Source organism: Rhinoderma darwinii, chromosome 4 (genome assembly GCF_050947455.1).
Source record: "Rhinoderma darwinii isolate aRhiDar2 chromosome 4, aRhiDar2.hap1, whole genome shotgun sequence".
NCBI lineage: Eukaryota > Metazoa > Chordata > Amphibia > Anura > Rhinodermatidae > Rhinoderma > Rhinoderma darwinii.
This window is the reverse complement of record NC_134690.1, coordinates 232731426-232749742: the sequence shown is the minus strand read 5'-3', so window position 1 is coordinate 232749742 and position 18317 is coordinate 232731426. Positions and strand designations below refer to the sequence as shown.

Genomic DNA, 18317 nt, shown 5'->3' with positions numbered 1-18317 from the left:
TAGAGGTCAAAACTTGGTTTACATTTAATTGTAGATGTCTTTAAAACGTCAAATGATCAATAGAACAGGAGAACAATTTGGATCAACAGTTTAAAAAGAAGAAAAAAAAAAAAAGTCACCCTGGATCGAAAGAATGAAACAGATTTCACATTTTAACAAGAAAAAAAAAATATGCATAAATACCACACCTAATAGAAAAAACAATTACAATATATTCAAATTTATTATATTTAATGTATTTTATAAACACAAATAAAAACACAAAACCCAAACCACAATTAACAATGCTGCCTGTGCAGGATAAAAATAAGACTTTTGCCCAGATCCACTATACTTTCATAAAAAATGTCTACAAAGGGTACTTTCTCCAGATTGTGGACTCAGGTGGTCAATGGGATTGGAAGAAAACTACCAACAGCCCCTTACAGATTACATAAAGGACTATATTCCCACCGCAGAAACAACTGCAATGGAGCCTGCAACAAACCAAATGATCAGCCCAAAAAATCCACATCAGAATGAGCACGATGCAGATTTTGGCCACTATGTGCGGTGGGATTTTGAAAACTACCATTCACATGTATATTACTAAAAACAATTCTGCCACATCTGAACTCACGCTACCTGCCTAACTACACAGTCACTACTTCTGAGGTTTCTGCTCAATATGCAGCACCAGCTTTGGTAGGTCAATGCTGTGATATGATTTTGGGTATTCGAGTACATGGAAGAGTTAACATGTATAGTAAGTCCTGCCTGCTATTTATTTTTTCAGAACTCGTTCTTCTTGTCATAGTAATATTTTTACAAAAATATAAAAGGTGGAGAACATCTATAAGGCTAGGTTCACACAAGGCAGACTGGTGCAGTTTCTGATGCATTTTTTTAGGCAGCAATAACCAATAGCAGCACTTGCATAACCTAGAAAATTATTGAATGAATCTGGGTGGAAAATACAAAGGATCAATACATAATGAAATCTTTGGAACATGTAATTCTAATAGTTATTCCAGCCAGCTATGGCAGATCTCCAGGCAAACATTTAAGGTGGATTCACATGAGGCAGATTTTCTTGCAGAAGTTTAAAAATGTAGGAGCCAAATTATATTTTTGGATGCATTTTCGTCACCATCTGGAGCCCTGAGCCATCTGGAGAGTGCCACTATTTTAATTTTTAGAAGTTTGAAGGGAAGCCTGTGTGAAAGGTGTAATATGTTTAATGTTTTTAGCAAGAAACTGGTTTAAATAGTTAATTCACTAGTCAAAAGGTGCAAGGTCCTCCTAGCCACAACTCTATTGTGGGGCGGGGAAAAAATAAATATAAAAAAGCTTTTGGTATTTAGGGAGAGAAACTAATAGATTAATAAGTCTGGAACAATTGATATTTCTCAATTGATACAAGTGCTTTAATATCCTTTTATCCAAGGCAGTAATTCATTTCTAACACTCTGGCCTATTAAACATTCACTCAGAAAAGTATATGTAGAAGTCTGCATCAAGTATTCCAAAGTGCCTCACAACAGAGGGTTTACAAAAGAAAAAGCTTTAATGGACAATAAAATAAAACCCATGAATTATATACAGTAATCCAGCAAACAAAATGTCCAGTTACAGAGTCTTCAAAGAAACACACAACTGTCAAATAAAAAAGGAAAAATGCCCATGCCAAGTAATCTATGCAGCGACCATACCGGAGGCTTAACCCACACAAATTTGTGTCATCACTTCTAAGACCTCTCCTCACCAGTTATATTTTTTAACCCACAAGTGCTTAAACTGCTTTGTGAGCTATTTTTCAAGTGGGGACAGCAGAGAAAACAACCTCTCTGGTTTGTAGTTTTTAACAAAAAAATAAATTAAATAAAAATCAGTAGGCCCTAAAAATCTTACAAATTCCAGAAAAAGAAATACAAATAAAAAGCAAAAACACAAGATCAGAAATATAGGTAATTCTTTTGTTTCAGTTGCTTTCCGTTTGGCTCTGTTTGCTAGGTTTCCGTTTTTCTGCAGACTGCACTTTTGCTTCTGTCAAAAAAAACAACAAAACCAGAAACCTAGCAAACGGAGAGAAACGGAAAGAAACCGAAACAAAATAATTACCATTGAAATCAATGGTAATTCTAACAAAACCGTTGATTTCCATTTAATTTCGATCCTCTCTTCCTCTGACGGAAGAGAGGTAAACTTATATTAATAGTAGCGTGAACTTGGCCTTAGGCTGGATTCACACGAGCGTTGCGTTTTTTGCGCACGCAAACAACGCGGCGTTTTGCGCGCGCAAACACCATTTGACAGCTGCGTGTGTCATCCGTGTCTGATGCGCGGCTGCGTGATTTTCGCGCAGCCGCCATCATAGAGATGAGTCTAGTCGACGTCCGTCACTGTCCAAGGTGCTGAAAGAGCTAACTCTTTCAGCACCCTCGACAGTGAATGCCGTGAAAAAAAGAAAAAGTTCGTACTTACCGAGAACTTCCCGGCCGTTGCCTTGGTGACGCGTCCTTGGTGACGCGCCTCTCGACATCGGGCCCCACCTCCCTGGATGACGCGCCAGTCCATGTGACCGCTGCAGGCTGTGCTTGGCCTGTGATTGGCTGGAGCTGTCACTTGGCCTGAATTGTCATCCCAGGAGGTCAGACTGGAGGAAGATGCCGAGAGTTATCGGTAAGTCAGAATTTCGTTTTTTTTTTTACAGGTTCATGTTTATTGGGATCGGTAGTCACTGTCCATGGTGCTGAAACAGTTTAACTCTTTCTGCACCATGGACAGTGATTATCTCCTGACGGCGCGTACCGATAATTTTTTTGCCGGGTTCGGCCAAATCGAGTTCGGCCGAACCCGGTGAAGTTCGGTTCGCTTGTCCGGCTTCGCTAATCGCAAAGACACTCCGTTTGGATGTTCGGAAACAGAAAAGCACGTGGTGCTTTTCGGTTTACATTCATCCTTTTGACAGCTGTTGCGCAAACACGCAGTTCGCACGGAAGTGCTTCCGTGCGACATGCGTGGTTTTCACGCACCCATTGACTTCAATGGGTGCGTGATGCGTTGAAAACGCTGAATTAACGGACATGTCGTGAGTTTTTTGCAACGGAGCAACGCTGCGCAAAAAAACGCTGCCATGTCTGCACGGCCCCATTGACTAATATAGCTACGGGCAACGCACGTGAAAATCACGTGCGTTGCACGCGCGTATTTTACGTTTGTCTGAATAAGCCCTTAGGACTTGTTATACGTCCGTGATACGAGTGTGATTTTCACGAGCGTCGCACGGACCTATGTTAGTGAATGGGGCCGTTCAGACTGTCAGTGATTTTCACGCAGCGTATGTGCGCTGCGTAAAACTCACGACATGTCCTATACTTGCCCGTGTTTCGCGCAGCGCGCACCCATTGAAGTCAACGGGTGCGTGCAAATCACGCACGGCACACGGAAGCACTTCCGGGTGACGCGCGTAATTCGTGCTACAGCTGGTAAAGGAGAAGGGAAACACAAAATCCCCTCCTTCTTTACTGTGTCGTCACATAAAAATGGAGTGTCATAATGATGCCGGCTGAGTGAAAATCACACGGACCTTTTGCGCACGCAAAATGCAGCGTTTTTGGCGCGCGCAAAACGGACACGTTCGTGTGAATAATGCCTTAGAGAGATGTATGTGCAAGGAAATTAGTTATGGGGCTACCTCGTGCCAGAAACTAACTCAAAATGTGTCACCTTTTACATCCATTGGATCACATTGGTCAAACCAAAAGTTACATTCTAAACCACAAATCGGGGTTCTGAGCTCACCACTAAGCCAATTCTTGGAGCCTCCTAGCCTTCAATTCTACCCATTTACTGCAATCAGTAAAGGAACCACCTGTACGCTCCATAGACTTCTGCATTGGTACCTCACATTGAAGATTTTAACTTGCTTGCTTCCCCACACTGACAGGTATTTACTTGAATGGCAAGAGAAATATTGTCTCTCGGTAACACACCTCTAATCAACTGTAATATTGGTAACAGAATTCAAGGGTTTTTGAGATGCATTGAAAATTTGGTCTCAAAATATTCAGCTGTATCAAAACAAGTAAACACCCTAGCTTTTAACACTTCTGCTTTGTGAGACAACTATTTAGACCATTACTGGATGGCTCTTTCATTTTTAAAGTACACATCAAAGCATCATATAAAAGAGAAATTCTTTCAGCCAATAATTGAAGGCAATTTCAGCAAGCTCTACTTCTAGTCTTTTTTTTCCCTGTCCAAATTAAATTTTTTGGAGGGAGATCTATTAGCAATCACATCACTTGCTGTCCCATTTTTTGATACCAACTGGCTGTTGATATCTAAAGTTGAAGTAACTTCCGATGTGCCTTCTTGTATCACAGTGCTGTAGTTCTTACTTTGATCATTCATTTCAATGGATTCAAAATCTGCTTCATTCCAGTGCTGAGCATCCTCTTCCTCCTCTTCTATTCCGGAACCTGAAAGCAAAGCCCGCCGGTCCTCGCCCTCAATTCCGTCCCACCGCGTCTTGTCCTTTGGACAATTGGCCAGTTTGTACATAACTGGAAATAGAACTGCAGTCAAAACAGAAGAGCCCAAGATGGTATACATAAGTACTGGATAGGCAGGAAACAATCCCTGAAGGTAACCTACAGAAGCAGGAATAGCCATTTCCCCTAGTGCTGCTCCAACGACAAATAAGGAGGCAGACTTTCCTCCTATGGTTGTGTACTGCTGTGCCCAAGAAAAGCCACTGGGAAACGTAGTAGCCATGGAGGCACCATAGAGTGCACTACCAACCCAAAGCACAATGGGGTGGGTATGAAAAAGTAGTAAATACAAAGATGACACCGCACAGCCAATCACACTAAGAAGCAGCATGGTGCCAGGATACAAACAAGTTGCAAAACAGATGGCCAAGCCTCGAACGGCAGCAAACATTCCCCAAAATATTGAATTCAGTCCTGCTGCTTTGTCATGGTCCATTTCTGCTGTAGTGATGGCATAGGTAAAAATATAGGAACCATAAGCAACTTCTGCACCAACATAACAGAAAAAAAACAAGAAAAGAAGAAATATAAGGGCATTGTGGTATTTGGCTGTCCGTACTTTTTCTTCTGTACTCTTGGCGGCCGATTGCTTTGATTGGTCCTTGCTGTACAAGATAAATAAGAATAAAGAAACTAGCAAAATATATGTTGCAATAACAATATAGGATAACATGGACTTTCTTATTCCCAGAGGCAACTCCAGCGGCTCCTGAGATGTTTGGTTATCACTCCGCTGTTGTTCGATTACTTTGAAGTGAAGCTTGTCAAGTGGCAGAATTTCTGGGATTAGTTTTGCCAATATTGGAGCAAAGAGAGCACCCAAAGCAAAACTGAAATGGAGTGCTTGCACATGTGGTCCAGCTTCATCTCCCCAGGTGTTCAGAATGACAACATTTCCACCTGATGAACAAGAAGATACCATTGAGTGATTGATTTGATCATGAGACATCATAAACAAACGTGTTTAGTAAAATACTTATATGAAGCAACTTTCAGGGTCCATTCACACAAAGCGGTGCAGTTAGAACCGCATCAAAAAAAATGCATCTGAAAACCGCATGTGTTTTTACTGTGATTTGGTGCGTTTTTATATGCATATACATTTTTAACACAACCACATCGAAAAACGCATAAAAAAAAAAAAAATCACATGCATTTTTTAAATACATTTTTCTACCCAAAAGTTAAAAAAACAAACCAAATTGAAGCATGTGAACCCAGCTTTATTTATTCTGTAAACACTAGTGACTCATGCCCAATATGTCATCAATAGCAGGAAAAAACACCAACTTTTACAATTAACAATGCTGTTGCAAATACAGTAATACACCAGGAGATATGTTAAAAATACAGTAAGGCCGAATTTACATGAGCGTGTTTGGTCCGTGATATACGGACCGTATGTCGGCAGTATTTCCCAGGCCGAACACACTGCAGGGAGCCGGGCTCCTACCATCATACTTATCTATGACGCTAGGAATCCCTGCGTTGCTGCGGGAAAACTGTCCCGTACTGTAATCATGTTTTCAGTATGGGACAGTTTTCCTGCAACGAGGCAGGGACTCCTAGCATCATAGATAACTATGACGCTAGGAGCCCGGCTCCCTGAAGTGTGGTTGGTCTGGGAAATACTGCCGACATACGGTCCGTATATCACGGACCAAACACACTTGTGTGAATCCGGCCTTAAGGTCAACACTAAATAAATCAGCTCTTTATTAATCCCTTCCCGCACCTTGCCATTAATGCACGTCAATGTGTGCAGTAACTTTGCGCACCTTGACGTGCAGTTACGTCTGTACTTTGACAGGTAACTGCCGCGCGGCGCTACACCGCAGCGGCGATTAAATGTGCAAGATGTCTGCCCTGCATTCCCTGTTGCCGATCAGCGGCCCATCGTCACTAATTTTAACCCCTTAAATGCGGTGGTCGATTGTGATCGCCTCATTTAAGGCGTTTAGAGCAGATCGTCAGCCTCCACATGAAATCACGGGGGCTGGCGTTTGTTGCCACGGCTTCCGGGCTGCCATGTACAGAAGCTTATGAGGAACAGCCAGAGGCTGGTCTTCGTAGGCTTCCTGTCAGAGTGATTGTCACGTCACAATGACAGTTATAACACATTACACTACCTACGTAGTATAATGTATTCTAGCAGCGATCAGAGTTGCAAGTCTCATAGTCCCCTAGTGGGACAAGTAAAAAAAGATAATAAAAATGTTTTATAAATGTTTAAAAATAAAAGTTATAAGTTACATAAACAAAAAATGCTTTTTTTCCTATAAGGCTGAGTTTTTTTGCAGGCAGAAAATTCTGCCTCAAAATTCTGTTTGGAATTTTGAGGCAGCTTTTGATCTGCCTGCACACCGTTTGCCGCATTTTTAGCTCGGGCCCATTGAGCGCCACGGGCAAAAACGCTGTGAAATACACTTTCTTTGCCTCCCATTGATGTCAGAGACATAATGCCCGAAGATAGGGCATGTCGCTTCTTTTTCCCACGAGATGCGTTTTCCAACGCGGCTTCCGCGTCAAAAAACTCTGTGTGAACTGACTTTGTCTTTTATTATAGGAAAAAAGTGAACACGTTAAAAAAAGTACACATATTTGGCATCACCGCGTTCGTAACAACCCCAACTATGATGTTATTTTTCCTGCACGGTGAACACCACCACAAAAAAAAACAATGCCAGAATCACTATTTTTTGGTCACCACCCATCCCAAAATAGTACCAATAAAAATTCCAACCCGTCCTGCAAATAACAAGCCCTTAAGACAGCTTTTTTGACTGAATAATAAAAAAAAGTTATGACTCTCAGAATATGGTGACACAAAATAAATTATTTTATAAAAAAAAGTGTAATTTTATTGCGCAAACACTGCAAAACTTAAAAAAACTATATAATCGTATCGACCCACAGAATAAAGTAAAATTGTCATTTATAGCCCAGGTTGAACGCTGTAAAAAAACTGAATAAAAAACCTTGTCAGAATTGATGGTTTTTGGTCACCTTGCTTGCCAAAAATGGAATAAAAAGTGACCAAAAAAAACCGCATGCACCCCAAAATGGTACCAATGAAAACTACAAATTGTCCTGCAACAAATAAGCCCTCACACAGCTCAGGTGAAGAAAAAATGAAGTTCTGGCTCCCAGAGTATGTCGATGCAAAATGTGCAAAGAGTCCCAAAAGCGGATAAGAGTGGGCACCATTTATCAGTGCGACACTGGCCACATATCTGCGGATTATTATTTTACCCCACTATTATACCCTCTTATTATGCCCCAATATACGTCACAGATTACATGTGCCCCCACATTATAAAGTGAAACGCCAAACAGAACTACTACCAAGCAAAATCTGCTCTCTAAAAGCCAAATGCTGCTCCCTCCCTTCTGAGCCCTACATAGTGCCCAAACAACAGTTTACATCCACAGATATGGCATTGCCATACGCAGGAGAACCTGATTAATATTTTATGAGGTATTTGTCATAAGTGGCACAAACTGGGCATAACACAGTGCACTAAAATGGCATATCAATGGAAAATTAAAATTTTCACTCTGCCCCATCCGTTGCGCATTAACCCCTTCATGCACCACGAATTAATAGCATGTCGTGGTGTGGGGGGGTGAAGTATGGAGCGAGCTCACGCCATACACTGTGGGTGTCAGCTGTGTATTACAACTGACACCCGGGACTAACGAACAGGAACAGCGATCGCGCTGTTACAGGAGCCTGTAAAAATGACAATATACTGCAATACATTAGTATTGCAGTTTATTGTACCAGCTATTCAAGGATTGCTGGTTCAAGTCCCCTAGGGGGACTAATAAAATGTGTAAAAACACTAAAGTAAATAGTTATTAGTGAAAAAAATGTAAATAAATATTTAAAGTCCATATTTAAATATTAATGTTTAAATATTTAATGTAAAAAAAAAACCCACAATATTGGTACGCTGTGTCTGTAAAAGTCCAAACTATTACAATATACCATTATTTACCTTGCACGGTGAACGCAGTGAAAAATAATTTAAAACGGCAAAATCACTGTTTTTAGGTTACCTTTGCTCTACCAAAAAATGTAATAAAAAGCGCTGAAAAAGTTGTATGTACCAAAAAATGGTACCAATAAAAACTATAGCTCGTCCTGCAAAAAAAAAGCCTCACACCAATATTGACGGAAAAATAAAAATAAAAAGTTATGGCTCTTGGAAAGCGGGGAGGGAAAAACGCAAAAAGAAAAAATGGATCTAACCAGAAAGGGTAAATTAATTTCTAATCAAAAAACATTTATGACAACATGTGGGGTATTGCTGTACTCGGGAGAAATTGCTTTACAAATGTTGGGGTGCTTTTTCTCCTTTATCCTTTGAAATTGAAAAAAAATTCAACATTTTATTGGAAATAATGTTGATAATTCTAATAAATTCCGCAAAAGACCTGTGGAGTCTATATGCTCACTATACCCCTAGATAGATCCCTTAAGTGGTGTAGTTTCCCAAATGGGATCACTTTTGGGGGGTTTCCACTGTATTGGTGTCTCAGGAGCTTTGCAAATTCCACAGGACACCCGAAAACCATTTGAACTCCAAAACCAAATAGCGCTCCTTCCCTTCTAAGCCCCGCTGTGGGTCCAAACAGCAGTTTATTACCACATATGGCATATTTCCGTAAGCGGGAGAAATTGTTTTACAAATGTTCGGGTGTTTTTCTCCTTTATTCCTTGTAAAAATGTCTACGTTTTCTCAGAAAAAAAAAAAGTAGATTTTCAACCTTACAGACTAATTCCAATGAATTCAACAAAACAACTGTGGGTTCAAAATGCCAACTATACCCCTAAATTCCTTGAGGGGTGTAGTTTCCAAAATGGGGTCACTTTTGGGGAGATTCCACTGTTTTGGCACCACAAGACCTCTTCAAACCCAACATGGTGCCTAAAATATATTCTAAAAAAAATGAGGCCCAAAAATCCACTAGATGCTCTTTTGCTTCTGAGGCCGGTGTTTCAGTCCATTAGCACACTAGGGCCACATGTGGGATATTTCTAAAAACTGCAGAATCTGGGCAATAAATATTGAGTTGCATTTATTAGGTAAAACCTTCTGTGTTACAGAAAAAAAAAATATTACAAATGAATTTTGGCAAAACAAAAATTACATTTGTAAATTTCACCTCTACTTTGCTTTAATTCCTGTGAAACGCCTAAAGGGTTAAAACCCTTTCTGAATGTTGTTTCGAATACTTTGAGGGGTGCAGTTTTCAAAATGGGGTGATTAATGGGGACTTTCTAATATATAAGGCCCTCAAAGCCACCTCAGAACTGAACCTTGAAAAAATAGCCTTTTGAAATTTTCTTGAAAATATGAGAAATTGCTTCTAAAGTTCTAAGCCTTGTAACGTCGTAGAAAAATATAAGGATTTTCCAAAAACGATGCAAACAAAGTAGACATATGGGATATATCAAATAGTAATACCACACAAAATAGTTACTATCTGTCTTTCAAGCAGATACATTTAAATTTAGAAAAATGCACATTTTTGCACATATTCTCTACATTTTGGTGTTTTTCACAAATAAATATTGAATTTAGCAACCAAATTTTTTTCACCAACCTAAAGTACAATATGTTACGAGAAAACAATCTCCGAATCACTAGGATAGGTGAAAGTATTCCCAAGTTATTAACACATGAAATGGTCAGATTAAAAAAAAAAAAAAAATCTGCTTTGTCCTCAAAGCCAATACAGGCTCCGTCCTGAAGGGATTAAAAAAAAAAGTAACAAAAATTAAATAAAAAAAAATGTCCCCAAAAAGTCCTAATTTGCATAAAATATATTTTATTGCCCCTACATTAAACAACAACAAAAACCTACTCATATTAGGTATCTAAACGACCGTAATAACCTGAAGAATGAATTTAACAAGTTATTTGGCGTGAACATTTCTACATTTTCAGAAAAAATTTAGAAATGTTAAAATTTTACAAAGAATAAAAGGAGAAAAAACACCCCAACATTTGTAAAGCAATTTCTCCAGATTACGGCAATATGCCATATGTGGTAATAAACTGCTGTTTGGACCCACAGCAGGGTTTAGAAGGGAAGGAGCGCCATTTGGCTTTTGGAGCACTGATTTTGCCGAAATGGTTTTTGGATGTCATGTCGCATTTGCAAAGCCCTTAAAAAGACCAAAACAGTCGAAACACCCCAAAAGTGACCCCATATTGGAAACTAGACCCATTATCCTATCTAGAGGTATAGTGAGCATTTAGACCCCACAGGTGTTTTGCAGAATTTATTAGAATTAGGCAGTAAATGAATATTAACATTATTTCCACTAAAATGTTGAATTTTTTTTATTTTCACAAAGGATAAAGGAGAAAAAGCACCCCAACATTTGTAAAGCAATTTCTCCCGAGTACGGAAAATACCTCACGTGGTCAAAAATGTTTTTTCCATTTTAAATAAATTTACCCTTTCTGGACGGATACATTTTTCCCTCCCCGCTTTCCAAGATCAATAACTTTTTTATTTTTCCGTCAATAGAGTGGTGTGGGGGCTTATTTATTGCGGGAGGAGTTGTAGTTTCTATTGACACCATTTAAAGTACTGGGAAACTGAAAATGAAATTCTTTGCAGGCTGAAATTGGAACAAAAGTGTGATTCCTGCATGGTTTCTTGGGTTTTGTTTTTACTGCAGTAAAAACGTCAACTTTAATTTTTTCTGCGACTCAATACGATTACGGTGATATCAAATTTATATATATTTTTTGTTATATTTTACTACTTCTACAAAGTAAAAATGTTTTTTTCGAAAGGATGGAATGATGGTAATAGTGAAGATACTATATCAAGTTAGAAAAACGATAGGTATTTATTGGCTAGCTGCTGGACCACCGACGCAAAGGGAAATCACCAGGGCAAGTAATCACACCATCTTAATGGAACAAAAAATATATTATAAGTGAGGGAACATTAAAAACTTTGAAAAACAATAGGGCAATTGGATTGAACGCTCAGAGCTAGGGTTTACGGAGGTGCTCAGGCTACGAAGGTCAATATGAGGGATAGTTGGAGCTTGTTGATATGTGTACTGTATACGGTATAAATTGACATTGTTTACTATGCAGCATACTTAACATGTTATCTTTATTCTATGGGTCGGCACTATTACGGGGGATACCAAATATGTAAAGGATTTATATGTTTTCCTACGTCTGCACAATAAAAACCCTTTTAGAAAAAAATTTGCTTGCAAATTGCTGCATTCCAAGAGCCGTAAAATTTTTATTTTTACGTCGATGTAGCCATATTTGGGCTTGATTTTTGCGGGGAAAGGTGTAGTTTTCATTAGTACTATTTTGGGGTACATGGGACTTATGGATTAACTCTTATTTAATTTTTTACAGGGGGAATGGGAGAAAAAAAAAAAACATTTTGCCGTTTGTTGCGGGTTTTTTTGGACGCCGTTCATCTGGCGGTATTCATGTCTTAATTTTATTGTTTGAGTCGTTACGATCGCGGCGATACCTTGTATCTGTTATTTGTTTTGCCAATTCTACTAAATAAAACCACTTTTTGTCAAAAAAAGTGATTTTATTTTTTACTGTAATAATATTTATTTTTTTATTTCATAAACTTTATTTAACTATTTTATTATTTTTTTTTGTCCCACCAGGGGACTTTACTTTGCGAAATTATATTGCAGATATTATGCTTTGGGATACTTAGGCCTCATTCACACGGCAGGGTTTCCCGGCCGGGTGCCAGCCGTTCATAAATCGGCCGGCACCCGGCTGCATTAGGAATAATAGACTCCTAATGGGGCTATTCACACGACCGATTTTTTGACGGCCGGGAAAACCGGCCGTCAAAAAATAGGACATGCTCTATCTTCGCCCGGGTACCCGGCCCCCATAGAAGTCTATGGGGCCGGGTAATACACGGCCATCACCGGGATGTGTCCCGAGTGATGGCCGGGTTTTCCGGCGCTTGCGCTCTATCTCCTCCTCCTCACAGCGCAGCCTGCATGTGAGGAGGAGGAGGAGTTGATGCCATTCGGAAGAATGGCTACGCTGTACACTGTGTGGCAGGGCCGGGGTGTACAGCAGGTGGAAGGGAGCGCTGCGCTGGCTCCCTTCCCCTGCTTGTTTTAAAAGCACCCTGGCCCGGCGACACCTTCGATGGCGCCGCTAGCAGCTGCAGCTGCTACTACTGTAGCGACGTCACTATAGCAGAGCAGGGAGGTATCTCCCCGCTCTGCTATGTGCTAGCCGCACTTTAGCTCCTTGAAGGAGCGGAATCCCCGTGTGTTCGGGGATTCCGCTCCTGGACAGAGCGCTTGATGTCTCTGTCCATATCTGGGCAGTGACATCAGGGGAAACTCCTGAAGCGGAATCCCCGAACACATGGGGATTCCCCTTCAGGAGTTGCCGCTGATGTCACTGTCCGGATCTGCCCGGCCCGGCACGGATGCAAAACTTAATGCAAACCGGCCAGGCAAAATGGCCGATTTTACCGGCCGACACTCGGGCTCGGGAACGACCCGGTCGTGTGAATCCCGCCTTAGTATCCCAAGGCATTATTGCCTGTCAGGGTGAATCTGAAAGGCAATATATTGGTCCATGCCTCTGCATGGCCTAATAGGTAGTTGCTAAAGGCAGGGGGCCTTTGTTATGCCCTCGGCTGCAATGGAAACCCAATGGCGCCCCGTGATTTCTTTGTGGGGGCACGGAAGGGGTGACAGAGGGAGCTCCCTCCCTCTGTCAAACACATTAGATGCCTATTGACAGCGGCATTCAATGGGTTAAACTGCCGGAATCTGAGCGCGCTTCGATTCCGGCAGTTGGAGCAGGAGCCAGGGTGTGTATGACAGCCGTGCTCCTGCCGCTTATCGCATGGGTACACTGGCAGTACCCATGCGATCAGAGGACGGATATATCAGTCCTTATGCGGGAACTAGCTCCTGCATAGGATGCATGTATCGGTCCTTTGTCGTCAAGGCGTTAGTGGGAGTTATTTTAAGCACTCCAAGCAAATGTAGGTGAGGTAGACTAAACCCTCATCTTTATATGCGCAAAAAAAAGTGGAGTCAACACGTTTAATTTTTCGTATGTGATTTTGTTACTTACAATGTTGGGGGAATTGAGGGGGAGGAAACTTATGCACCTCCGATCACTCACCGGTTGGAGGTTAGGGTCACAGAGCTGGGGAAATAGCTCATCAAAGCCACCAATTACATTTTTATGCGAGTAGTGTCTTGGAACGTGAAGGGATTACTATCCCAGCATAAACGTGTGATGGTATTACGTCACCTGAAAAAACTATTGCCCTCTTGCAAGAAACGCGTTTAAAGGAGGCTGATTTTCATAGAATGAACAAAATGTGGGTGGGTGCGTTTCATGGTTCCCCGGCTGTCGGTGGCAAAGCAGGGGTATTGGTATTAATACATAAGGGACTTAAAGAGGCTCTGTCACCAGATTTTGCAACCCCTATCTGCTATTGCAGCAGATAGGCGCTGCAATGTAGATTACAGTAACGTTTTTATTTTAAAAAAACGAGCATTTTTGGCCAAGTTATGACCATTTTTGTAGTTATGCAAATGAGGCTTGCAAAAGTCCAAGTGGGTGTGTTTAAAAGTAAAAGTCCAAGTGGGTGTGTATTATGTGCGTACATCGGGGCGTTTTTAATACTTTCACTAGCTGGGCGCTCTGATGAGAAGTAACATCCTCTTCTCTTCAGAACGCCCAGCTTGTGACAGTGCAGATCTGTGACGTCACTCACAGGTCCTGCATCGTGACGGCCACATCGGCACCAGAGGCTACAGTTGATTCTGCAGCAGCATCAGCGTTTGCAGGTAAATCGATCTTACCTGCAAACGCTGATGCTGCTGCAGAATCAACTGTAGCCTCTGCTGCCGATGTGGCCGTCACGATGCAGGACCTGTGAGTGACGTCACAGATCTGCACTGTCACAAGCTGGGCGTTCTGAAGAGAAGAGGATGTTACTTCTCTTCACAGCGCCCAGCTAGTAAAAGTATTAAAAACGCCCCGATGTACGCACCTAATACACGCCCACTTGGACTTTTACTTTTAAACACACCCACTTGGACTTTTGCAAGCCTCATTTGCATAATTACAAAAATGGTCATAACTTGGCCAAAAATGCTCGTTTTTTAAAAATAAAAACGTTACTGTAATCTACATTGCAGCGCCGATCTGCTGCAATAGCAGATAGGGGTTGCAAAATCTGGTGACAGAGCCTCTTTAAACATCAAATATCGATTTCTTCTATTGATGATGAAGGTCGCTATATTAAGCTGCTCTTGGATACTCATGCAGGGAAAATTTTTTATATCTTTTGTATGCACCCAACAACATTTTCTTTCAGATAGAAGGTAATTTATTGCAAGACCGGGAACAGCAGATTCTTCAGGGAGGAGATCTGAATGCAGTGTTTGATGCATTGGAGGATAGAAAACGCTCATGTCAGATATTACAGAGAGATGTTCAAGAGGAGACTGTTTTACAGCATGTGACGGTTTCCACAAGTATGAGAGATGTATGGTGGCATTTCAATCAAATGGGTAGAAAATATACACATTATTCCCACTCACAATCTGCTTGGTCAAGGATTTATTTTGTTTTTAGCAACTCAGGGCTTGTTACATCGGATAAAGGATGTTGTTATTAAGGATATGGTGATCTCCCTCTCTGTTAGAACTGGAAGAGATTTTTCCAAAAGGAACTAACATATTATACCATCTACTTGCAGCATTAGCGAAGGGCGAGGAATTGGGAAACTGTTGAAAGGGTTGTGGGGAGAATATGCTCAAACTAACGCGGGAACACAGATCTAACCCATCTCTATACTGGGAGACGGCAAAAACGGTTATTAGAGGGAACATTATAGCCTAATATATCCAAGCCACTGAACACCTGAGAAAAACGTATTCCAATTTCCAGAGTGAACCTAAGGCCTCTTGCCCATTTCAGTTATTTCGTCTGGGTGCTATCCATTTTTTTAACTGATAGCACCCTGACACATTCATTTCAATGGGGCCATGCACACTTCCGTTGTTTTAAAGAAACCGTGCGGCTGTTCCGTCAAAAATAGGACAGGTCCTACTCCTGTACGTTTTTGACGGAACAGTCTCAGCCTGTTCATTGATTTGGTCCATGAAACAACAGACTGAAAACGGAAGAGATCCATGTGCGGTCCGTGTTTATGCGGCCGTACAACGGCCGACGGAAGTGTGCATGAGGCCTAGGGAAGAAAATAAAATTCAATGGGTATCAACCAAACAAAACTTTGACTTACAACATTTGAGACTTGAAACCTATTATAGAGACAGAAACTTGGCAGAGTTCTTTAAATTTGGAAATAAATCAAGGAGGCTTCTGGCCATCCTAGCGAGGGGAAGGAGGTCAATGCATCACATCTCAAGTTTAAGAGATGAAAAAGGGTATACCAAAAGAAAGTGAATATTTTTGGGCGCTTTTATGAGAAATTGTATCAACCAGGGCAGACTGATATACATAAAAGGACGTGACTTTTTAAAAGATATACCATTGCCACATGTAGGAGAGGAAGATAGCTCGTTGTTAAAAGCACCGATCATGGCGGAAGAAATTGGTATTATTATTGACAAACTCCGACCCAAAAAGCACCTGGCCCCGATGGGTACCCAGGAGAGTTCTATAGGATAATGAGGCATGAGGTTACTCCTGTGCTTAATGATTTGACATGGTGTTAGCAGGAGAGCAAATTTCTCCATCTAATAATGTGGCCTATATAAAAGTGCTACCTAAACTGGGGAAAGACTTAGAACAACCAGGTTCTTACAGGCCAATAACACGGACTAAGCAGGACCTCAAAATTATGTCTAAATTGATGGCAGATCGATTAGCAATTTTGTTGCCAAAATTAATAGGGACTCATCAAGGGGGATTTGTCAAAGGTCATTCTGCAGTCACGAACATTAGAACTGTTTAAGCAGTTCAGGATGGGTTGTCACTAAGGTAGGGGTGGGAAGTCCTCGGCATTATTAGCTAATGACGCCAGGAAGGCTTTTGATAATGTTAATTGGGAATGGCTGGTGGCAGTGTTGGACCACATGGGAATCCAGGGGCAATTCAGCACTTTTCTTTCTTGAAAATGTGAGAAATTGTAACATCCTAACAAAATAAAAGGATGTTAAAAAAAAACGATGCCAACCTAAAGTAGACGTATGGGAATACGTAATACATAATGCCCCCATACAGTATGAAGCCCACACAAAGGCCCCCATACATTATAATGCCCAATCAAATTCCCCTATACAGCAAAATGTCCCTATAGCTGCTCCCATACAACATAATGCCCCTATAGCCGCCCCGTACAGCATAATGCCCCTATAGCTGCCCGAAACAGCATAATGCACCCATACAGCACAATTCCTCCACAGTTGCCCCATACAGTATAATGCCCTATAGCTGCCGCCATACAGAATACCCCCACAGCTGCCCCATACAGCATAATGCGCCATAGCTGCCCCTCATACAGTATAATGGCCCCATAAAGTATAATGCCCCCTTAGATGCCCTTAGTGCCAATATAGATAGTGCCACACTGCCCATGTAGATAGTCAGTGGCGGATTGACAACTTGGGCCCCCCTCCTTCCCCCTCACACGCAATTCAACCTCCCCAGCCCGCTGATACTGTACCCGTCAGTGCCACTGACCTGACGGATTCAGGTTTTAGCACTAGATACAGCTGCTCTGTATACAGGATAAAAAAGCAGCTGTATCTCAAAAAGTAAAAATCATTTTTAATAAAAAAGTATTTAGAAAGTTGCAAACACACTGATACACTTTTTTTTTTTTAAAGAAAAAAATAATAAAAAATGAAAACACCTCTCTTTAAAGTATAACTGAACTTTTACAAAACTTTTGCAATGTCATAGTGATATCTTAAAACTTTTAAATGGCTGGGGGGGACCGAGCACTGAGACCCCCACCGATTGCTAAAATGAAGCGGCAGAAGTGCTCGGTTGAAGGAGCTGCTTCGGTTCTGATTGGCATTCCTCGGAGTGGTATACATCCGTACACTAGTTGTTCGGCTTTCCGAGAAAAGCATATCAGAAAAGAAGCGGCACAGCGGTCACCTGAGCGCTTCTGCCACTTTGTTTTAGCGATCGGTGGGTCACAGTGCTCGGATCCCCACCAATCAAAACTTCTGACATTTCACTATGACATGTCAGAAGTTTTTTAGAAGTTCAGTTACACTTAAAAGGGGTTTCCCCATGAGGGACATTTATTACCTATCCACAGGATAGGTCAGAAATGTCAGATAGATGCGGGTACCACCTCTGGGACCTGCACCTATTTCTAGAACGGGGCCCCCCTAAACCCCGTTCTAACTCTTTCTGCTCTCGCTGCCTCCCGGCCACTTCCTGACTTCATGGTAAGGAGTTACGAAAACAACGTTTCCGTAAATATCATAGTAGTAAATGGCAGTTACAGAAGCAGATCCCATATAGATCTTTGTAACACAAGAACCAAGCTCAGCATATAAATTTCAACACCTGCACAAATATAGCTCAATTTAGTGCAACCCCTGCCGTACAGGTTTGTACAGCATAAATCTACAGCTCCCAGCACGGCCCAAACAATAGTAAGGATTGGCTGGGAGCTGGGGTTTCAAAAAAAATAAAAAATAATCATACCACACATCATCCCGCTGCAGATCATATAGTGACTACAGTACTGATTAGGGGCAGAATAAACATTTATATTAAGTGA

General features: G+C 41.3%; 1 protein-coding gene across 1 annotated transcript in view; it reads right to left on the bottom strand.

Moving 5' to 3' along the window:
- Nucleotides 1-214: 214 nt before the first annotated feature.
- Nucleotides 215-18317, bottom strand: part of SLC60A2 (solute carrier family 60 member 2) — a 40564-nt gene continuing 22461 nt past the window's right edge. Inside the window, exon 4 of the mRNA XM_075862279.1 lies at nucleotides 215-5435. Within this exon, the coding sequence (XP_075718394.1) occupies nucleotides 4222-5435 (1214 nt within the window). The 3' untranslated portion in view covers nucleotides 215-4221. The remainder of the gene's footprint in view (nucleotides 5436-18317) is intronic.